This window comes from Rhincodon typus, chromosome 7 (genome assembly GCF_021869965.1).
Source record: "Rhincodon typus isolate 14 chromosome 7, sRhiTyp1.1, whole genome shotgun sequence".
Lineage (NCBI taxonomy): Eukaryota > Metazoa > Chordata > Chondrichthyes > Orectolobiformes > Rhincodontidae > Rhincodon > Rhincodon typus.
Window position 1 is genome coordinate 91145669 of NC_063338.1, and position 24194 is coordinate 91169862.

At 41.3% G+C, this 24194-nt stretch overlaps 1 protein-coding gene across 1 annotated transcript in view; it reads right to left on the reverse strand.

Annotated features, from left to right (window-relative positions):
* The window catches only part of LOC109938060 (signal transducing adaptor molecule (SH3 domain and ITAM motif) 2), a 54175-nt gene extending 34154 nt beyond the window's left edge, over nt 1-20021 (reverse strand). The window contains exons 1-7 of the mRNA XM_048599267.1: nt 19940-20021; nt 18801-18876; nt 16795-16899; nt 13948-14094; nt 7574-7652; nt 4408-4600; nt 3324-3418 (exon numbers count right to left, since the gene is read on the reverse strand). Of these exons, the coding sequence (XP_048455224.1) occupies nt 3324-3418; nt 4408-4600; nt 7574-7652; nt 13948-14094; nt 16795-16899; nt 18801-18876; nt 19940-19977 (733 nt within the window). The 5' untranslated portion in view covers nt 19978-20021. The remainder of the gene's footprint in view (nt 1-3323; nt 3419-4407; nt 4601-7573; nt 7653-13947; nt 14095-16794; nt 16900-18800; nt 18877-19939) is intronic.
* Between the last annotated feature and the right edge of the window lie 4173 nt (nt 20022-24194).

Consider the following 24194-nt stretch of genomic DNA (forward strand, 5'->3'; position numbering starts at 1 on the left):
CAAGAAGGCAGCTCACCACCACGTTCTCAAGGGCAACTAGGGACGAGCAATAAATGCTGGCCAACCAGCAACGCCCAGTGTCCCAGAAATGAATTTAAAAAACCTCATTCCAAAGTAAATATTGTCCTGCACACACAATATTGCAGGAATAAAGTGCATGGGAGCAGGAACTAGTTATTTACACAGAACCTCAAGCAGCTGCTTTGGATAACCAAAGGGGATAGTTACAATCTGGTCGCTGTGTAATTAAGGAATAGTTAGAAACTCCAACCCAAGGGGTGCAGGATTGGTGCTCTGAGCTGATGTGAACATAACAGACTGGACAGTTGTCATGTTCATCCAAACCTATCCTGTGACTGTTGGTACTGAACAGCTTCCTCTGTCCTCCAATGTAATTCACACAAACTGCGCCCATCTACTAGAAGCTGTGTCACTTACTCCAGTACTACTTGCAAGGCAAACACAGAAGTGGGACGTGCAGGGAAAGGGGGAGAGGAAAGTTACTAGGCAGTAATCCAACTACTGGCATGAGTTGACACCATAAGTTACGAGCAAAGCTGGAGCTGCTTGTCAAGTTATCAGCAACAGTACTGATTAAACTGTTATTTGGAATTCTGTCCAATGTTCTGCCAAACGTACACACAGACTACAACTTTCTTTGCCGTTTAGTTTAAGTATGAAACAAGTACAAACAAAGGATGTCATGACATTTCACACCACTCGGACCAAAACTCAAAAGAATATTTCCCAAAACCAGAATGACTTTAGAAACTTAGGTATCAGTCACTAACATGACATTTCTTAAAACTAAAGTAGAAAATATTGGAAATAAAAGGGCCTGGCAATGTCCATGGAGGGAGGAACAGAGTTAGCGTTTCAGGTTGATGACCTTATAATCAGAACTTGGATGACTCAGTTTGTCGACCCAAAACTTCTAACTTCTGTCTCTTTCTCTATCTCTATCTCTACAGATACAGCCTGGCCTGCTGACCCTGCAGCATTTTCTGTTTCTCTTTCAGATTTCCAGCATCATAATATTTTGCTTCCGTACTGCATTTCACGAGATAGTTACAATGATGGCATTGACGATGCTAAAACTGACCTGAACATGACAAGTTTAGGCAAGTGAAAAATCATGTGACTCCTACCAACTGAAGATATAGCTGCATGAAGGTACAAGCAATAAATTAGGAAGGCAAATGCCATTTTGGCTTTTATCACAAGGGAAATGATTTAAGGGAACAAAAGAGTATTGCTACAATTGCACAGGGTGTTGGTGATATCACATCTGGCAAACTGTGTACAGCTTTCGTCTCCAACTTTGAAAGAATATACTTGCGTTAGAGATGGTACAGTGAAGGCTCAATGGATTGCGCCCTAGGATGACAGAATCTCCCAACCTTGAGAGGCTGAGGAAACCGGGGTCTATATTCTCTAGAGTTTACAAGAATGAAAGGTAATCTCATTGAAGTTTAAAAGATTCTAAAGAAGCTTGATAAGATAGATTGTTTCCACTAGTCAGGGAATCTCAAACATAGGGGCAGTCTCAGGATGGGAGGAACAATTTGGACTGAGATGAAGAGAAATTATTTCACTCAAAAGGGTTGTGTATCTTTGAAACTCCCTAACAATAGCATTGTGAATGCTCCATCATTGAATACATTGACAGAAGGGCAGAGGGAGCAGGGGGAGGGGGAGGGGAACACAGAGAAAGAGAAAGCAAGGGAAGCAAAGCAGGCGAGAAACAGATAGCAAGTAAGTCAGGGAAACAGAAAGCTGGCACGAAAGAAAGAAAGAAATAAAACAATGTCTCCGAGTCTGTGTTGAACACATGACCTGTCTTAATTACAGCAGCAGGATAGATAGACCGTGACCTATTTCTGTTGCTATTTTTTGTGCATCCTTGCCACATTCAACAGCAACTTTTTTTTTGTATTCATTCATGGGATGTGGGTGTCATTGGCTCGGCTGGCATTTATTGTCCTTGAACCGAGCAGCTTTCATCAGAGCTGAGAGTCTACAGTCACATGTAGGCCAGGCAGATATCCTTCCCCAAAGTAGTATAGTGCTCCTTAAGTATGAAACTTTGAGGCCCTTTCAAGCATCAGACAAAATGTAACACACAAGATGTCAGGACTGATGTTCAAAAAGACAGTTTTTAAAAGGAACATCTTACATAATGAGAGGGGATGCAGTGATTTAGGGACAAGATTCCGGAGTTTAGCCAATGGTACAGCCATCAGTGGTGGATCAATTAAAACTGGTTATTATCAAGAGGCCAGGGTAGGATGAGCAGGTGGTTATGTGACTAGGAAAAGGCAATGTTCTGGACTGGGGAAATGAAGACTTAAAATAAAAAAGAAAAATTCTCATAACAAGGTGTAGAGCTGGATGAACACAGCAGGCCAAGCAGCATCAGAGGACCACCTTGTTATCTCAGAAAAATTCTCATCCTGTATTTTCAAAAGGAAGGAAACGGCATTGTGTCAGCAGGAGTCAACATATACCAGCAAGCACAGGGGTGAGGGATGCATGGGACTTGTGTGTTTGGAAAAGAAGCAGAGATATTTTGGAACAGTACAAGTTTACAGGCAATTGCATGTTGATTGTGTCCGTTTTTAAGGAAGGAAATAGGGCAATATCACAGCTAAGCATGAGGCAAAGGGCCATCCGATCGTAACTAGGAGTGGAAACTCCATCCTTTTTGCCCCTGCTTCCTTACAGCGGTTATGCATTGGTCAATTATTGCATTTTTGTCCCCCACCCCAGTTGGTTTACTTAGAAAACAAACAACAGATTCCTGCACCATTCCTGATCCAACTGTCTCAGGATAAGCCTTCAACCATTTCAGACTTAGATAAGAAAATAATTTCTTAACTCAAGAGTTGAGCAACTTAGGATTTCAGAGTATATTTAACACTCAGTGATAAGATTTTTGAGCACTAAGAAAATTAATAGATGTGACAATAGGGCATGAAAGTGGAGGTGAGAAGATCAGCCATTAACTTCCAGAAAGGCATGGCAGGCTTGCAGGGAGTATATGGCCTATTCCTAATTCTTACAATTCCAAGGGTTTTATCTTCACTACTTTCAGGTAAGTTTTTTCAATACCTTTAGCATAAAAGAAATCGCTGAAATCGAAGCACCCATCACACACAAATTTCTCAGTACAAGCAGTCTTTCAGTGAGGTTTCACTGTGTTATCTTAACCATAGGAGCAGCACTCATTGCCAACTGTTAATCAGTACATCACACTGTCCTCCACATAAAGCATTTGAAGACACCAAACAACTGTCTTAACACAACAAGTTGGTTTCACTTACCAGGCTCAGGCTCTGCATTCAGACTGGTCGATACAAAGTTTGAAGGAAAAAGTCCAACTCCTCTTTTCGTCTCTCCTCTCCACCAGTTGGGGTCACTAAACAAGATAGCAAGACGTACTATAACCTCTTAAGTCTGGATATCAGGACGTTTTTGTTACAATAGCTATACTTGTGTGTTATATTTTATTGAAACCATAATTCAGCTTCTGCACTGTTAAGATATGAAACTTAAATACAAATCATATTAAAATACATACTTTTTTGAATTTGAACTGGTGGCACATGGGTTTGTGTGTGTCTAAGGGGAGTTGAATGATTAATTTCTAAGTATTTCTTCTAAAACACAATGCAAGAGAAATACTTCTTGAATTGGGTTTTTCTTTACACTGGGAGAATTTTATGAGAACACAAGGTAAATAGCTTTCAGATAGAAGGTTCTGAATTTTTTTTTGGGCCGAGTTATACAGCTTTTTCTTTTCAGTTTGGCACACTTCTGCAGGGTTCTTAGCTGAAGCTGATGTGTAAAGCTACTGTGCCTCAGAAAGCGAGGTAGTTTTAGATTGTCTACCTCTGAGAAGACTCCCTTTCACTAATGCCTTCCTGTGCTGCTTTCTCAGGCATTCAGATCACAACAGTGCATTTCACCTCCTTCTGAGACACCACAGACTATTAAGAGTCAACTGCTTCTGGGACCTAGGCTAATATACTCCATTACACCACAAACTCTGCCGCTAGTTCATATCTAAGGGATGTTTCGACCCTGGAGGTAAGAATCTGTGATTAGTGGCTTCAATGCCTCAGCCCTTATGAGTTTGTGAACAATCACTTGTGATATCTTCCCTCCTCCTCTTCTGCTCGAGTACAAGATCACAGTTAAGCAAACTTAACTGGACAGCTCTAAGGCCGACACGAGGGGACAAATGACCTCCTTTTGGTTCTGTACAATTTTGCAGAACTGCTAACTTGCTGGGAAGGATCCACACAGGTGCAATTTGATACTGGGAACTTGACCCCAACTTCAAGGGGGGGGGGGGAAAAAAAAAGACATCAACAAGCTTGACAAATTGATTCATTTCCAACCTACCTGTCATCTAAAATAGTGATAATTTCTCCAGCTTTAAAAGTAAGCTCGTTGTCTTCTACAGCCTCAAAGTCATAAAGGGCACGAACCATGCGTATTTCAGTTCTGTGGCTGTTTGGAGCACTTTCTGTTGATGGGTACAGGGACTTAGTTTCTGTCTGTTGCTGTTTCTGCTCCTGCAAGGAAAGCTCAATAGCTGGAAAGCCAACAGAAATATTCTGATTATTTTGTGACACGTGACCTGCTACTCCACTGAGCTTTTTCTTAAAAAAAATCATCCTCGAAAACGAACTCAATTAATTACAGAGATAACAAGGTGTAGAGCTGGATGAACACAGCAGGCCAAGCAGCATCATAGGAGCAGGAAGGCTGACGTTTCGGGCCTAGACCTTTCATCAGAAATTAATTACACCTTTGTTTAGTTAAAGCAATTTTCTGTAATAGCACCTCATACCATATTAACAATTTTGTATTGTACATACTAAGTTCATAGTGGAAAGGGATATACTGCACACACCTTTCCCACCATAAATACCTTGTTATTCATATTTTTGATAGGGAATTGTCCATGTAAATATGTCGCAGTGTAATTACATCCTCCCAACCAGTGGAGGTACTGCAGCACTTCAACTGAATGTAGGTCAGGCTTCTCCAAAGTAAAGGTTGGGACCCCAAGTAGGATCACAAACTAAAATGTTGGGATCCAAGCTCCAAGGCAGTGACTGAAAACTTCCAGCCCAATGTTTTAAAAGGTCATAGAGTCATAGAATCCCTACAGTGTGGAAACAGGCCCTTCGGCCCAACAAGTCCACACCGAAACTCAGAGCATCCCACCCAGACCCATCCCCCTATAACCCACCTAATCTACACCTCCCTGAACACTATGGGCAATTTAGCATGGCCAATCCACCTAACCTGCACTTCTTTGGACTGCGGGAGGAAACTGGAGCACCCGGAGGAAACCCACGCAGACACGGGGAGAATGTGCAAACTCCACACAGACAGTCGCCCAAGGCTGGAATCGAACCCGGGTCCCTGGCGCTGTGAGGCAGCAGTGCTAACCAAAGTGCCACCGTGCCGCCCCAGTATCTCCACCAGTAGTCCCCATTCCCTCACCAAGAGATCACAACAACTACCTACCAAACCTCAAAATGGGCTCACAGTGGGATCAGGTTTGGGAAGCACTTGGGTAGATAAATATAGCATGTAAAGCTTACACAATTTGCATCATAAGTGGGATCAAAAAGATTTATTAGCCACATATGTAAAAACAAAGACATAGTGCACAATTTTAAAGTTTTGACTGAATTACATTTTTTGATCTCATCAGTCTTTGAAACTAATTTCTCAAGAGCAACTGGATAACTATTTTGCTTAATTTGAAAGCACACTGAGATGTCCTACAGCTCTTGTTGAACGTAGAGAGGGTTCGACTGCTATGGCACATGCCAGCTTTTGGAGGATGTAGCGTTATTGCTAGTTGAAGTGCAACAGAAAAATAACACCATCTCAGGACCCTAATGCTGGTCCCTGTTGCAAAGCACTTCCTTCAGACAACAGGACTGTTGTCACACTCTCACTGAGCTCTCAACAAGGCTCTTCATGCTTTCCCACCTGGGTAAAGATATACCCCTCTATCTTGAAAAGACTGAAGGGGCTATGCACACAAATCACTGAAATGCAGTATTCAGGCATATAAAAAAATCCAAAAGGCTCATGGAACACTGTCTGGAAGGCTAGTATATAAAAGGGAAGTTTGAGTATGTTTAAGGTAGATATTGATATATTTTTGAATATAACTGAACAGGGTTACAGGGATGAGGTGAGTAAAAAACATTGAAGTGTTTGATCGTCCATGATTATATTGAATGGTGCGGCAGAGTTCTGTTTCTACGTTCCTTTGTTTCATTAAAGCTAAACAAAGCCCAAGTTAGACCAAGCCTAGATCCCAGCACAAACATGACAGGTCAAATGGCCACTTTCTGTGTATTGCTTTTCTATGCCTCTGTGAAGTGCAGTGTTCAATTCTGAGAACACAACTTCACAGACATATTCCTTGAATACAGAGTCACTAGAATGTTGCCAGAGCTCAAAGGGTTAAATTATGAGAGATGGATTGACATAAACTGATCTCGTGTTCCTTGCAGTTCAGATTTTTAGGATTCTGAATGGAGGCAATTAGAGAGAAATATTTTCCACTTGTGGAGGAATTGAAGGCAAGTAGACTCTGGAAATTAGAGCCAGGTCATTCAAGAAAGAAATTAGGAAATATGGCTCCATGCAAAGAGTGGTAAAAGTGTAGAGAATCATAGTGTGGAACTCTTTTCAACAAAAAGCAGTAGGTGCAAGTTGTATTAATAACTCTCAATCTTAGATCAATAGATTTTAGCAAGCCAAGGGTACTAACAGACACAGAGCCAAGGTGTGCTTCCTGACCATCGAACCCAAAGTGTAATTCCATGTAGAACCATTCTGTCATGAAGTGGGTTTGAATCCAAGTCAGATTTGGACACAACTCCCAGAGCAGACTGGCTCAGTGTGTAGCAGCTCAAGGTAAAAACAAAATTACTGGAAATACTCAGCAGATCAGACAACATCTGTCCAAACAGAGTTAGCATTTCAAGACAAGGTGATGATTCACCAGAACTATTCTGTATCAGGTGTGGTCCAACTCCAAAACAATTCCTATCATTCACATATGAACTGCATAAGGAAATTTCAGCAGCTTATTTAAAACATGGGGAGCATCCTGTGCACATTTCCACATCTGATCCCTAGGAATCAGAAACCCAACTGATTTCTAAGGTCTTCCACACCTCTCTTCCTCCACCCCCGACCTCACCACTGCCAATCCCCACCACCTTTTGTATGTGTTCCACTAACCAGACAGATAAAAAGGTGGGGCAAAAACAAGTCGTCACTGGTTTAAATTGGCACACAGTTACTCGCTGGATTAACTCTCAAATAGAGACAGTAGCACTAAAACAGTAAATCTTTCAATAATCAGGTTTCTGTCTCTTCCCCATTTTGTCCGCCAATATGGAGTCAAATCCTGACCTTTATTTTTTAGAAACAAACTTGGAATCAAGTTCTGACATGCTTATGTAAAAATACACAGCCCACAAATTATAAAAATGCAAAATAGTCACATTATGATCTTATTCCTTACCTTTAGCTAGGTCAACATCTTCAGTACTTCTACTTGCTGCTGTTATGCTGTCTTTAGATGAATTTGAAGTGCTCTGGCTCTGTTTAAAAGAAATTGAACACTTGTATTTCGCCAAAATACACTTTGTGTCAATCCAACTGGAATCCCCCTGTTGGCCTTTGTTTCAAAGGGAATGGAGCATAAAATGAAGGAGGTTTTGCTAAAACTGTACAAGGCTTTAGTCAGACCACAGCTGGAATACTGAACAATTTTGGGTCCCTTATCTAAAAGGCATTAGAGGAAGTCCAGAGAAGGTTGACAAGGTTTATTCCAAGTATGGTGGGAATGTCTTACAAGGGCAGTTTGAGTAGATTGAACTTGTATTCACTGGAGTTCAGAAGGCGACCTTGTTGAAATATACACAAGTCTAAAGGAACTTGACAGAGCGAATATGGAAAGGCAGTTTCCGTCTGTGGGACAATCTAGAGTCAGAGGACATAATCTCAGAATAAGGAGTCGCATATTCAAGGAAGAGAGGAGGAGGGGGGATTTCTTCTCTCAGAGGGTAAGAAATCTGTGGAATTCTTTACTACAGAGGACTATTGAGGCTAGGTTACTCAGTATAGACAGATTTTTATTCAGAAAGGGTTTCAGGAGTTATGGGGACAAAGGTAGGAAAGTGGAGCTGAGGATTATCAGATCAACCACGATCTCACTGAATGGTGGAGCAGACTCAATTGCATGAATGGCCTACTTCTATTCCTAAGAATTATGGTCTTTGGATAGGAAGGTTTTTGTTCTATAGCGAGGAAAATTTTGGAAATTTTAGCAGAGAGGGAGCACAATTGATGCATGAATCCATACTGCAACATTTTATTTTCATATTCCTGTCCTTCACAATACCTTTCTCTCTCACTAGTCAACAATTTACATTTTATTCAGCCTTTCTCCACAACCTCACCAAATCTTATTATTTAGTTTCCACTGAATAAGCATGATGGGTATTGCAATGTACATTTTAGTACATCTGTGTGTTTTTAAAAATTATTTCTTTATAAGATATCTAACAATGACAGGTCAAAATATAGAAGGAAGATAAAGGGCTTGCTGACGTGGTGCAATGAAAACAACTTGTCTCAACGTCGGCAAAACTAAAGAACTGATCACTAACTTCAGCAAGAAATGAGGAGGACACGCCCCCATCTACATCAACAGAACTGAGGTTGAAAGGGTGGCGAGCGTCAAGTTCCTTGGAATGACGATAACGGACAACCTGTCCCAGACTTTCCACGCAGATGCAACAGTCAAGGCGGCACAACAACGCCTCTTCTTCTTCAGGTGGCTCAGGAAATTTGGCATGTCCATAAGGACCCTCACCAACTTCTACAGATGCACCATTAAAAACATACTGTCCAGGTGCATAACAGCCCAGTACGGCAACTGTTCTGCCCAGGACCGTAATAAATTACAGAAGGTGGTGTGCACAGCCCAGACCATCACGGAAGCCAACCTTCCATTTACACAGCTCACTGCCGCGGAAAGGCTGCCAACGCTATCAAAGACCCATCATACGCCACAATGATCTCCTACAACCTCTGCTATCAGGCAGAAGATACAGAAGCCCGAACACATACACAAGCAGATTCAGGAACAGCTGCTTCCCAGATGTTATTAGACCGATGTATTTGAGGCTAGAGAGTCCATTCAGTCAGTTCTGCTATAACGTGCGTACTGGCAACACGAATTTACTATAATGTGACTGACAAATCGGGGACACTATTTCTAAAATGCGAACTTGTGTTAGCTATAACGCGATTCCATCAGCGCACAGAGGAGTATGCGTCCCATAGTAAAAAAAAAAATTGATGAAGGTGGCTACAATTTTGATCAAATTTTCAATGTGGATGAGACAGGTTTATACAGGAAGCGAATGCCATCAAACTACATTTCTATGAATGAAGCACACGCTCCAGGCTTAAAGGTGGCAAAGGATCGTATGAGAGTGCTGCTGGGTGCCAATGCCAGTGGAGACTCAAAGCTTAAGCATGTGGTGGTGTACCATTCTGCCAACTCAAGCCTCGAAAGGTAACCTTAAGTCTACTCTCGGCATCAACTTTAGGTCAAGCAAAAGAGGTTGAATGACGGGGCAATATTTTTCTGACCTTATTGTTGATGTTTTAGAAGATGTTTTTAGAAAGTACTGCAGGAAAAAAAAAATTATTTCAAGATTCTTCTCATCTGTATAATGCACCAAGCCATCTTCCCACCATTGGTGAGCTTTCTGAAAACATCAAAGTGCTATTTCTACCCCGAAACACAACCTCTCCCCTTCAACCCATGGACCAGGATGCAATAGCAGCTTTTAAAGCTTATTGTTTAAGGTGCACATTTAAGAGGCTGATTGCAGCCACTGAGGGGGATAAGGACACTGTTCTTCAATTTTGGAAGAGCTTTAACATCAAGAATGTAATTGATATTATCGTGGAGGCCTGGAGTGATGTCAGTAAGGACTGCTTGCATGCAGTTTGGCAGAAACTTCTAGATTTTTTTTTCCAAGATTTTAAAGGCTTTGATCCAGCAGGGAAGCTCCCAAGAATCAAAGAACATTGTGTTGATTTTGCAAAGCAAGTTGGATTTGAAGAAGTGGAGAGAGAGAGGATATTGAAGAGCTGCTGGAGTCCTTCTGTGAAAACCTCTCCACCGCTGAGAGGTAAGTGAAAACTGGAGATGAAGATGAAGTCCAGGATGCAGCACTACAACAGCTTTCCGCTTTTGTTTTGTCTTCTATCTTGAGGGAAATTGACAAGCAGTTGCAGCTCTTAGAGGACAATGATTACAATGCAGAACGCAGCAGGATAGCAATTTGTGGAATAAGATCTTATTTGGCACGCTATGAACAGCTTCTTTAAGAAAGAAGCAAAAGAGCAATGATGCAAAAACTGTATATTGTTTCTTTGGGGGTTGGCTTAAAAACAGTCAGAAGACAATGAACCACAACCATCCACTTCAGGATTAACTATTTTTTTCCCAAGGTAAGGTGTTAAATTTACTTTTATTTCATTATTAGACATGAATTCAACATTTATTCAAACTGTGCTATCCTTTGTATTAGACTTTTGAGTGATTTTTTTGGTGATCTGCCCCTAACCCTGCTTTTCCAATCGGCCCTGTTATTTCTGTAGCACAATTTTCTAAAAAGCGATGTTGCACAGGAATGCAACTATCGCGTTATAGCGGAACCAACTGAAATGCTGATCTTGCTAAGTGCACGGCTTGTGCAAAGTAACCTGTATGCTTCTAAGACTTTTTGCTCTGTACTTCCTTGCTTACTATGATCTGCCTGCACGGCTCATAAACAAAACTCTTCACTGTACTTTGGTACATGTAACAATAAATTAATCACTACTGCCTATTGCCCATCCCCAATTGCCCTTAAGTAGCAGTCAGTGAGCTGCCTTCTTGAATCGCTGTGGTCCTTGCATTGTAGGAACACCCACAGTGCTGCTAGGAACAGAGTTTACAGATTTTAACCCAGGGACAGACAGGGAACGGCAATATATTTCCAAGTCAGAATGGTGCGTGGCTTGGAGAGGAATTTGCAAGTGGTGATATTCCCATGCATCAACTACCCTTGTCCTTCTAGGTGGGAGAAGTCACAGGATTTAGAAGGTGCTGTCGAAGGAGTCTTGGTGAGTTACTGCGCTGCTTCTTGCAGATGGTACAATGCTACTGCGTGGTGGTGGTGAAAGGAATGAATCTTGATGGTGGATGGGGTACAAACAAGTTGTTTTATCCTGTATGTTTTAAAGTTTCTCAAGTGCTGTTGGAGCTACACTCATTAGGGCATATGGAAAATATTGCATCATATTCCTCACTTGTATCTTGTGCCTTGGGCAGGCAATGATGAGACTGGAGATGTGTTACTTGCCTCAGAATTGCTAGCCTCTGACCTGCTCTTGTCACCTCTGGGAGACAATGGCATAGCAATAATGTCACTAGACTAGTCGTCCAGAGCTCCAGTTAATTTTCCAGGTTCAAATCCCACAATGGCAAATGGGGAAACTTGAATTTAATATAAATCTAAATTAAAAGCTAGCCTAATGGTCGCTGCATAACCACTGTTGATTTTTGTAAAAGCCCTGGTTCTCTAATGTCCATTAGGGGAGTAAAACACACATCTGCAACTGGTCTGTAACCCCAGACCATAGAAATGCAAATGCCCAGAAGGTAGTTAGGAATTGGCAATACATGCTGGTCTCGCCATCCCATGAACAAATAAGAAACAAATAAATACGTTTATATGGCTGGTCCAACCAGTTTCTGGTCTCTGGTAATCCTCAGGATGTTGACCATGGGGGATTAAGTTATAGTAATGCCAATGAATTTTAAGGTGACAATGGTTGGATTCTTGCTTGTTGGAGATGGTGATTGTCTGGCACTCGTTTGGCGGGAATGTTACTTGCCACTTGTCAACTCAAATCTGGATATCATGGACTGCTTTAGTACTTAAGGAGTCACAAGTGGTACTGAAAATTGCACAATCGTTAGCAAATATCCCCATTTCTGATCTTATGATATCATTGATGTGGCAGTTGAAGATGGTTGGGCTAGGATACTATCTTGAGAACCACCTGCAATAATGTCCTGGGCTACGATGGTTGACTTCCAACAACTACACGCTCCGTACAATTGGTATTTTATGGCAAAATTGTATTAAATTAGCCATGCTTGAGCCAATTCTGAGAAATCCTTATATTATTCTCATTAACCCATACATTTAAAAATGTACACTTTTAATCAACATGCTTGGATATGTTATGACACGCCTGGACCTTAACCCAGACCTTCTGGCCTAGAGGTAGAGACACTACCATTGCAACACTAGACCGTTAGCTCAAAGTTTAAGTACTCACTAAGCATAACACTGATCCTCACCACTAGTTGCTCTCCTGCATTCAACATAATGCTACCTGCTCTCCATTTGTCAAGCATATCCATGTTCCTCCCATGTTTTGAAAAGGATGCTATATTTGACAACCTCCAAACATTCAATAGAATTCTGGGAACTTCCTGCGTGACACCTCTTCAAATTCATTATGAACCTATCAGGGTCTGATGACTCACTTTAAATAATTATATCTAGTATGTGGTTGCTCTACATTCCTTTAGGCTTGCATACCATATTACATACCTCTGTCCCTGCTTTATCCAGTACTCTACTGTACAACCACTCTCTAATTCTTGATTAATGGTGTAAGTTTGTACAGTGTTTTTCCCCTCACCCACATCATTCCCAAGGACTGTGATGGAATATATTACAATTGACTGGACACGTGCAGCACCAATAACACTCAAAGTTCAACACCATCCAAAATAAGCAGTCTGCTTGATTAACATCCCATGCACTACACTTAAAATTCTCTCCTTCTATCATCAGCACCGACGAACAACATGGTGTACCATCCATATGATGCGCTGTAGAAACTCACTAAGCCACCTTCAATAACAGCTATCAAACCTGCAACCTCTAACACAAGAGCAACAGGCAGACAGAAACACCCAGCACTGAGTTTTCACCAAAAGTCATGTTGCACCCTGACTTGGAACCAAGATCACCATTTCTTCACCATGACTGGTTCTACATCCTGGAAACCCCTTCCTCATAGGATAATGGGAGACCTACACAGTTTGAACTGCAGTGGTTCAAGGAAATGCACCACAACCTTCTCAAAAGGAAATTAAGGAACAGCAATAAATGCTTGTCTCTTCAGCACTAAATCGTTCATGGAATGACAGTAAAGAAAAAACAAATCTGCCTCAGCCGCAAGATCTGAAGCTGTTCCTGTTAAACATCACGAGAAGGGAGATCAGATGCAAGACAGCAGTAAGCCTACAGGCAGACTCTCTTTTCTCACACTATGATTGCTGTGATATAATAGCTAATCCAGCATTGGCGTTGATGTCAATTTTGTCCTTCTTGAAAACGAAGAAATTAGATTCAACTTGTGCATAGTAGACCATAGGAAATAGGAACAGGAGTAGGCCTCTCTCATATTTTGGGTGTTCAGACATCAATATATTTCTTCTTGTCAAGCTAGTTACTGCAGTGTAATACCTCCCGGACTGATAATCCCATCACCTAGAATGGTGAAAGCAGCAGCTTTATGATGAACCACCTTCTCCTCAGAGTTATACACACCACCCAGATGTAAACTCATGTCACTGTGAGTTAATTCTTGCAGGGTTAAAGTCTTGGAACTCCCTCACCTAACAGCACCATTGCAAACCCTTATCATTTGATCTCCAACAGGCCAACCAAGGGTTAGGAACAGACAATAAGTGTTGACCTCTCCAGCGATGCCCATTTTCCATTAATGAACATATTCAACAGGTACCTGAGAGCTCATTGAAGGAAACGAGACACCATCTTCTTTAAGTGCTTTAATGGTAGCAGCAATAAGACTGAGCTGGGGATCCTTTTGAAACTCCTCCACCCATTCCACCAACAATGCCTTCAGCTTTTCACATACTTTCGGATGAGCCTGGGTAGAAATAGCAAGATGCAGTTCATCATACAGAGTGGTTGATATATTTTTCGAAACAAAAATTAAGCTGTATAATCAAATTTCACTGACAATTTTAACAGTAGCTTCAGACGAAAAGGCTGCCTCCTGGTTTAGCCATAAACTCCGCAGAGTAAAGGCTCACGTCCAAAGCTCAGGGGATTGTTGGAGCATTGGTGGTGATATTTCAGGAATCTGGGAGGGTCCCAGAGGACTGGAAAATGGCTAATAGAACACTTTTGTTTAAAGGAGGGAGAGAGGCAGAATACAGGAAACTATAGGCCAGGTAGCCAGACCTCGACCATTGATAAGATTTGAGAGTCCATTATTAAGGATGAGATTACTTGAAAGTGCATGGTAAAACAGGATTGAGTCAGCATGGCTTCATCAAGGGGAGGTCTTGCCTGACAAATCTGTTAGAATTCTTTGAGGAGATAACGAGCAAGTTAGACAACGGAGAGCCAGCGGACTTGATCGATTTGCATTTCCAGAAGGCCTTTGACAAGGTGCTGCTAAATAAGACGAAAGCCCATGGTGTTAGGGACAAGGTACTGGCATATAGAGGATAGGCTGACTGACAAAAGGCAGAGAGTGTGACTAAACGGATCATTTTCAGGATGGTAGCTGGTGACTAGTGGAGTTCTGCAGGGGTCAGTGTTGGGACCACAACTATTCACATAGTCAATCCAGATCGTTAGTGTACAGAGGGCATTATTGCTAAGTTTGCAGATCACACAAAGATAGTTACAGGGACAGGTTAGTGTTCATGAAGTGTGGAGGGTGCAGGACTTGGACAGACTAGGAGAGTGGGCAAACAAGTGGCAGATGGAATATGGAACGTATGAGCCAGGAAGAATAGAGGCATAGATTATTTTCTAAATGAGGAAAGGCTTCAGAAATCTGAAAAACAGAAAGGTACCTGGGAGCCCTAGTTCAGGATTCTGTTAAGTTTATCATGCATTTGGCAGTTAGGAAGGTAAATGCAATGTTAGCATTCATTTCAAGGGGGCTAAAATACAACAGCAGAGATGTATAGCTAAGACTGTATAAGGCTCTGGTCAGACTTCATATGGAATTTTTGCATATTTGCAAAAATATGAAGTTTTGGGCCCTGTATCTAAAGGGCAGACATGCTGGCGTTGGAGGAAGTTCACAATCTTACGGATGAAAGGCTTGTCATATGAGCTGCAGTTCAGCACTGTGGGTTCAGTGGAGTTTAGAAGGATGAGGGGGATCTGATGAAAATTACAGAATACCGAGATGCCTGGATAGAGGGGACGTGGAGAGGACATTTCCAATATTAGGACAGATGAAGACCCAAGGGCCTAGCCTCAGATTGAAGGGATGACTCTTTAGAATTGAGATAAGGAATTTCTTCAGCTAGAGGGTAGTGAATCTGTGGAGCTTATTGCCACAGAGGGCTGTGGAAGTCAAGTCATTGAGTGTATTTAAGGCAGAAATAGATAGGTACTTGATTGATAAGGGGCCCAATGGTTACAGGGAGAAAGCAGGAGAATGGGTATCGGAAATATCAGCCACAACCAAATGGTGGAGCAGACTTGATGGGCTGAATGGCCTAATTCTACACTTGTATCTACTGTCTTATGGTTTGACAGGTTAAATGTTGAGATGATGCTTCCCCTCATGGGGGAGAAACTAGAACCAGAGGGCCTAGTCTCAGAAAAACAGTAAAGGAATTAAGGGTCGTGGTGGGCGGGTGGGTAAGTGGAGCGGAGTCCATGAGAAGATCAGCCATGATCTTACTGAATGGTACAGCAGGCTCAATGGGCCAAATGGCCTCCTCCTGCTCCTATTTTCTTTACATTCTTATATAAAAAGGGGTATCAATTTAAAACTGAGACAGGCAGAAATTTCTTCTCTCAGACAGTTGAGTGTCTTTGGAACTCACTGCCACAGAGGATCAGAGTCTGTGTGTGTATTTAAGGCTGAAATAGCTAACTAAGATTCTTGGGGAATCAAGGATTACAGGAAAAGGGCAGGAAAGCGAACATGAGAATGTTGGATCAGCTATGAATTGTAAACCAGGTTTGAGGGGCCCAACAACCCACTCCTATTCCTATTCCTAATTTTTTTGGTCTACTGTATACAGTTAAATCCAATTTTTTCCGCTTTGAGGGGGACAAAATTGACAGTGTGAGAAAAATAAATTAAACTCCAAAACGACTTCATTATTACAAGTGAGTTTTGCAAGAGAGGTGTATCAAATGTATCAGCTTACAGTAAACCCGACACAACCAGTTACTTGTGCATCTTTCCTCATCAACGTGCCTGAAAGTGGCCAGAAAACTAGCGAGAGTCAAGCAAAATCTCAACTGCTGCTGATGATAGGGTGCAGCTATTACAATAAATCTTGAATGGTTTGAATGAGGATTTTGGCAAAATGAAACAAGAGTTCCAAGAAATTTTGTCCTGGTACCCTGGATTACTGATACAATCATTGCTTCAAATTTCTAGCATGTGATGCAGATACATCATTATTATGGCCTGAGTTCTCAGGAAGATCCAGGGAATTATGACTATTATTCTTAGACTTCTTGTGCGAAAAAGCATATGACACCTTGATTTATCAGGCAAGGAACAGAAAAGTAACAGCAACACTCGCATTAGAAACTCATCCAAGTCAATATTCAGAGATTACAAGAAAGTCAGATAACATACCTTATTATATACACTTAATAAATTTCCAACTTCACTTGTAAAATCACGCGAACATATTTCTAGGTGGAAAATCCTCCCACAGTTCGAGACACAGGCACCTAGTAACTGTAAAATGAAAGCACAAGGTGATCAGCAAGCTATGAAATGGTGGAAGAGGATTTACAAAGAACATTAGAACCACAAGTCAATAAGTGTCAATTAATTGGAACGCTGAATAAGAATAAAACACAGCCAGAGGACTATACAGACGGCTATGCTGCTGTCATATTGTTTTAGAATTTTTTTTAAAAATTCATTCTTTTACATTTGTTCATGGGAGAGATTGGTAAGTGTGTGGAATGAACTGCCAGAGGAAGTTGGTGGATGTGGATGCGATGCAGTTACAACATTTAAGGGTCTAGGCCCGAAACATCAGCCTTTCTGCTCCTATGATGCTGCTTGACCTGCTGTGTTCATCCAGCTCTGCACCTTGTTGTCTCGGATTCTCCAGCATCTGCAGTTCCTACTATCTCACATTTAAAGCATATTTGGATAAGTACATGAGTAGGAAATGTTTGCAGGGATATGGGGCAGGAGCAGGCAGGTGGGACTAGTTTGGTTTGGCATTATGGTCGGCATGTATCGATTGGACCAAAGGGTCTGTTTCCGTGCTGTATGACTCTACGAGGGCGTCACTGGGTAGGTCAGCATTTATTGCCCATCCCTAATTGCCCACAGGGCAGTTAAGAGTCAACAACATTGCTGTGGGTCTGGAGTCACATGTAGGCCAGACCAGGTAAGGACAGTAATGTGCTTTGGGGAAGGAAACTAGTGAACCAGATGGGTTTTTCTGACATTCAAAAATAGTTTCATGGTCATCATTAGATTCTTAATTCCAGATTTTTTAAAAATTGAATTCAAATTACACTATCTGCCAGGATTCGAACCCTGGTCTCCAAAAACATTATCTTGGTCTCTGGCTTAACTGTCTAGCGATAATATCACTCGGCCATCACCTCCCATGTTCATGTTTTACCATTTCCTCACAAGATATACTTGACAAGTAGGGAGGTGTGCCAGAAATAAGAATTTCCAACTTTCCATTCTAAACACAGACAATGGATTACTCCTTCACAAACCTGGATGTCCACCACAGTGAGAATCGTGATTACATGGTTGAAAAGAGGCCATGTCTTATATCTTTTTTTATTTAGTTTCTAGTTGGGTTTGGAGAAGATACTGGTGGGTCAGGGATTGATTACTAATCTTTCTGACAGTACCAGTGTCTTAATATGAGTGCAGACATTACTGCCGAGATTACTGAGTTGGTAAGCTTAAAATGGAGTTGGATAGAGGACGCTAGCTGTGGTGAACATTCCTGAGTTAAACCATCACTGCACCATTGCCCAATGGCTCTGATGTGCTCACATGCATGCTCCCAGAGGGGAATTCATAGGTGTGCTCCTCATCCTTAGCCTGACTTTCACAATGTCCTGCTTGATTGGCACCATATCCACAAGCATCTGCTCCCTCCACTACCTCAGTAACAACGTGCATCATCTACAAGATGAACTGCAGAAATTCACCAAAGATCCTTAGACAGCACCTTCCAAACTCACAACCACTTCCATCTGGAAGGACAAGGGCAGCAGATACATGGGAACACCACCACCTGCAAGTTCTCCTCCAAGCCGCTCACCATCCTGACTTGGAAATATACTGCCCTTCCTCCATTGTCACTAGGTCAAAATCCTGGAATTCCATCCTTAACAGCATTGTGGGTCAACTCACAGCAAGTGGACTACAGCAGTTCAATAAGGCTGCTCACCTCCACCATATCAAGGGCAACTAGGCGGGCAATAAATGATGGCCAGCAAATTAATAGAATTTAGGAAAGTAGGGAAACTCCTGGTCAGTACAGTTGCGTAACATTTCTGCACACAGTCACATACTTTGAGAAGGAGAAAATTTCACCTTGAACTCCCCAGGAGGAAAGAAAGAGTTGGCGCTGCACTGGTTTCACTCACCGTTAAGGCCTTCATCGCCACATGAGGATTTTTGTGATTTACCCTCTTCATAATAGCCTTCAGACAATCTTTTGGCCTGACGTTAAAACAATGGAGAAAATTACTTGTGTTGAAATGAAAACAAAACCCCTATCAAAGATGATGCATGCAAAAATGTACATTCAATATACTAAAAGCCACAGCCCGGCTCTTTCAATTCATTGCGAGTACGAAACAAATCATAAAGGTGCTTTGCACTTCCTAGATGCAAAAAGGCAGGTTCCAGTCTCCAGCATACTCAGGACAAACAACAATCAAACTGAGTGACCTTCCATCTAAAGCATCTTAAATTACAACGAAACCCTTAAGAATGCCAGCTGGATCCAGAAAACGACAAACTGGATAATACGAAGGCAAAGCAATTCTCCATCACAGCATTAAATGAGCACACAGGAGCATGGAAGTGCACTTTAGCAGGATTGTTGTTACGTGGCTCCTGCCCATATGAAATAATGCATCCTCGGACTGTCAGCAAAATTATGCATGGACGCAGATAGAAATAACAGCACAAGTTTTGACAGAGTCTCACTAAAAACATTACCTTGCTTCACTGTTTTCAATATTTCTACTCTTTAGTTAATATTTTCACATTCTCAGACATTTTTAGTTTTCCAATTTTGCTAAATAAAATTCATGTCGATAAATTTTGTATGAGCTTTGTAAGTACTACAACATTGAGACAGTCACTAACATTACACTCAAAATCATCGCAATGATGCACAGGAACAACGAAGCCTTCACACTGGGTAATCAAACTCTGATGCCTGGAAACCAGCCAACTTTTTTTTAAAAAAAAAATCAGCTATGGTTCTGCTCCAGCTCCCCATAATTTTAAAAGTGAAGTTTCACCATCATTAAGTGAAATTAAATAAATCAGAATAAATGATCATACATGATTGGTGTGTAACTAGTTATCTTGCAATGCCTTTTCAAAGTTAGCAATATTTGCATATGACATCCATCAAAATGACAAATGCAAAGTGGCTTGCTGGGGGGGGATCAGGAGGGAGAATAATGACCAATTTCCCTCCTCTCATTCCAAGGGGTGAGGAAACTGGAAGGGTTAGAGAAAATAAGTAAAACATATTTTCCATCCTTACCCATTTGGTGTAGTCCCAACACGGTCACAGATATCCATGATAAGAGTCCAGTCTTCACTGGTGTTATGTTCATTTGTGGCCTTTTCTGAAAAAGAGAAACGTTAATAATAATTCAGCTGAATCACAGAATTGCTACGATGCAAGACGGCGACATTAGACTGATTGTGTCTGCAATGGCTCTCTGAGCATTTTAACTTAGTCTTGCATTTTCCCTGCAACCCTACTCACTGGATGATTGTTTAAATAAAAACAATGCCTTCTTGAATGCCGCCACCATACTTGCAGGCACTGCATTCAATACCCTAACCACTTGGTGCATGAAAACATTTTTCTCTCACCTTACATTTGCTTCTTTTCCAAAATGCTCTAAAAGAACACAAGAAGCAAGAGTAGGTGATTCAAGCCTGTGCTGCTATTCTGTAAAATTAAAGCTGATCTGCTCTAGGATTCAACTCCTGTTTTGTACCAGCTTATCATAGTCCTCAACTTGCCAAAATTTCAAAAGTCTACCTAACTCCTCTTTAACTACTTATTGTGATCACAATGTCCACAATGCTCCGCAGTAGAGAATTCCAGACATTTACTTCCCTCTGGGAGGAGGCATTTGTTCGATCTCAGTTTTAATCGAGAGTTCCTTCACTCTGTAACTATATCGTTTATAGGATTCCTCAATATCTATCCTGTCAAGCTGCCTCAAGATCTTCTATGTTAGAATAAGATCACCCTCATTCTCCTAAACTTTAATGAATGAGGGCCTAACCTGCTTAGCTGTAATTGACAAATCAACCCATTTATCCTTTTTTTTTAAATGCAGGGGTCAAAATTATACACAGTACTACAACTGAAGCCTCAATGTCCCCCTACAATTGTAACAAGGCTTCTCTATTTTTAAAACTTTACTCCACTAGCATTAAAGGCCAAAATTCAATTTACCTAATTACTTGCTGCACCAGCATGATGTCATTTTGTGATTCATACACAAGTAAACCCAGATCCTTTTGTGCTCCAATTTTTTGAAGTCTCTATTTAAATAATAGTCTGCCTTTTGATTCTTCCTACCAAAGTGCATAACCACACAATTTCCTATTTTAAACTCCATTTGCCAAGTTTTTGCCCACTCATTCAATCTTTAGCCCTTTCAGATTCCTTAGGTCCTCATCAAAACACACCCTCCCACATATTTGTGCATCATCAGCAAATTTGGATGTCTTACACTGTCCCCTCCCCCAGCCATTAATATATAGTAAATAATTGAGGATTAAGGACTGATCTATGTAGCACTCCATGAGTTCTCTCTTTCTAATTTGAAAATGACCCATTAATCTTGACTGTCTTCTGTGTGTTAATTAATCCTTAAAGCATGCTAATACATTACCCGTAATTTTGTGTGATCATATCTTTGGCACCTACCAAATGCCTTCTGGAAATCCAAATACACTTGATCTACCAGTCCTCTTTAACTAACTCTTTCTCGTTATTTCCTCAAAGTACTTGAGCAAATTTTGCAAACATGACTTCCTTTTCACAAAACCACTGTGCTTATTAGGTTGCATTAGATTTGCTCTGTTAAGCTCTTCTCAGTGTCCTGCTCTTTCTTCCGTAATAATGAACTCTAGTATTTTCTCAATAAAGATGTTAGGCTAACTGAACATATTCTCCTGCCTTTTCTTTCTTGAACGGGTGTCACATAAGTGGTTTTCACATCTGCTGGAACCCTCCCAAAATCCAGCCAGTTCTGGAATATTCTGACCAATGCTTTCATAATCTCTGCAGCTACTTCCTTTAAATCTCTTGGATGCAGGCCATCAGGTCCTGGTGACCTGTCTCCCTTCAGTCCTGTTTGTCTGTTGTGATCCTTTTATAAGCAGTACTAATTTCTTCCAATCTAAGCTATTCAGATCCCTCATAGTTTTGAAAACTTTTACCAGACTATTCTTTGCCTTCTCTTCATTAAGGAAAACAGTCCTAACTTCTCCAATCCTTCCTCAAGTGAAGTAACTCATCTCTGGAACCATTCTCAAAGGTTCTTTCACACACTCTCCAATGCATTCACATCACAGGAGGTGATCGCACAGCTGGATTATCACTAAAGTATTAATCCAGAGACACAGGTCATGTTCTGGTGACCTGGGTTTAAATCCTGCCATGGCAGATGTTAGAATTTGAATATAATGATGAAGGAAAGATCTAGAATTGAGAGTCTAATGATTACCAGGGAATTGCTGCCGATTGTTTGGTTCACTATTAAATAAAAACCGAAAGAACTGCAATGCTGTAAATCAGGAACAAAAACAGAGGAAGGGCCACCAGACCCGAAACGTTAACTCTGATTTTTTTTTCTTCACAGATGCTGCCAGACCGGCTGAGCTTTTCCATCAACTTCTGTTTTTGTTCCACTTGGTTCACTAATGTTCTTTAGGGAAGGAAATTCACTGTCTTTACCTGGTCTAACCCATAAGTGCCTCCAAGCCCACAGAAATATGGTTGATGCTCAACTCTCCTCTGCACAATTTGGGATGGCAATAAATGTTGGCCTACTCAGTGATGTCCAATTCCCATAGATGAATAAAACGTCCTTCCTATAAGCATGGTACCCAAGGCTATATACAATACTCCAACTAACATTCAACCAGTGAAAGCAAAATACTGCAGATAATGGAAAATCTGAAACAAACACAATGTTGGAGAAACTCAGCAGATCTGGCAGCATCTATAGAGATAGACAGAGTTATAGCTTGAAGTCTGGTATGATTTCTTTAGAACAGTTCTGAAGAAGTTATAACAGACTTGAAACTTAACTTTGTTTCTCTCTTCAAAGATGTTGCCCAATCTGCCGAGTTCCTCCAACATTATATTTGACATGTAACCAACGTTCTAGGTTCATGATAATCTCCCTGCCCTTATTCTTTCTGCTTCTACTTTCAAAGACCTACATGCTTTAATGGCTTTCAAACTATCCTGCCACTTTTCATGACCGAAGAGGCGATGGCATGGTGGTACGGGAAGGCTATGGCCTAGTGGTATTATAGCTGTTAATCTAGAGACCCAGGTAACATTCAGGGTACTTGGGTTTGAATTCCACCAGGGCAGATGGTGGAATGTGAATTCAATAAATATCTGGAATTAAGAGACTAATAATGACCATCAATCCAGTGTCAATTGTCAGAAAAACCCATCTGGCTCACTAACGCCCTTTAGGGAAGGAAACTGCCATCCTTACCTGGTCTGGCCTACATGTGACTCCAGACCCACAGCAATGTGGTTGACTGTTAACTGTCCCCGTGCAATTAAGGATAGGGAATAAATGCTGGCCTAGCCAGCAACGCCCTCATCCTGTGAATGAATAAGAAAACAGATGCAACCTTGGGTCTCTACTCCTGCACACCTTGTAGAATAGTACCAGTTTTTTTTTTTAAAAAACAGACTCCGTACTTTTTTTTGTCCCAAAGTGCATCACCTCACACTTCTCAGTGTTGAGTTTTATCTACCACCTGACTGCCCACTCCACCAACATCCTTCTGAGGTTCTGCACTGTCCTCCTCACAGTTCATTATTCTACGAAGTTTTGTGTCATCGAAAAAATTTCAAATCATATCCTCTACATCAAGATCTTGACCGTTCTGTTCATATGGAAAGCAAGGCTCCTGATACCAACTCCTGAGGAACACGCTACAAACCTTCTACCAGCCCAAGAAATACCCAGTAACTATTCTTCACAGGTTCCTACTCCTCATCCAATTGCGTATTTAATAACAGAACACATTTTTTTGATGGGGAAGAAATATTTTTGTCCAAAATATAGTGCTGGCCGAGAACGAAAACCTTTTTTTGGTGCAGCATCGCTGGTCAGTTAAACAAACAGGGAAAAAATGCAGGAGGATGATCATTTTAACGCTATTCCAACAATGTCCTGCACCTCCCAGATGTTTTCTCCAGCCTCTGCACTCTATTTCCAACATTGCACCCATGGTGAATGGCAGTATGAGTCTATTCATTCATGGTTGAAAACAACAACGTGCTTTCTAAAAATTCTGTCACAGAATGTGAGTGTCACTGGCAGTACCAGTATTTGTTGGCCATCTCTAATAACGTCTCAACTGAGTGGCTTGTCAGACCATTTCTGAGGGCGATTAAGAGTCAACCACCTTGCTGTGGGTCGAGAGCCACACTGGGTAAGGACAGGCAGTTTCCTTCCCTAAAAAGGATAGCCGCGAACCAGATGGATTTTTTCAATTATGAATGATATTTTCATGGT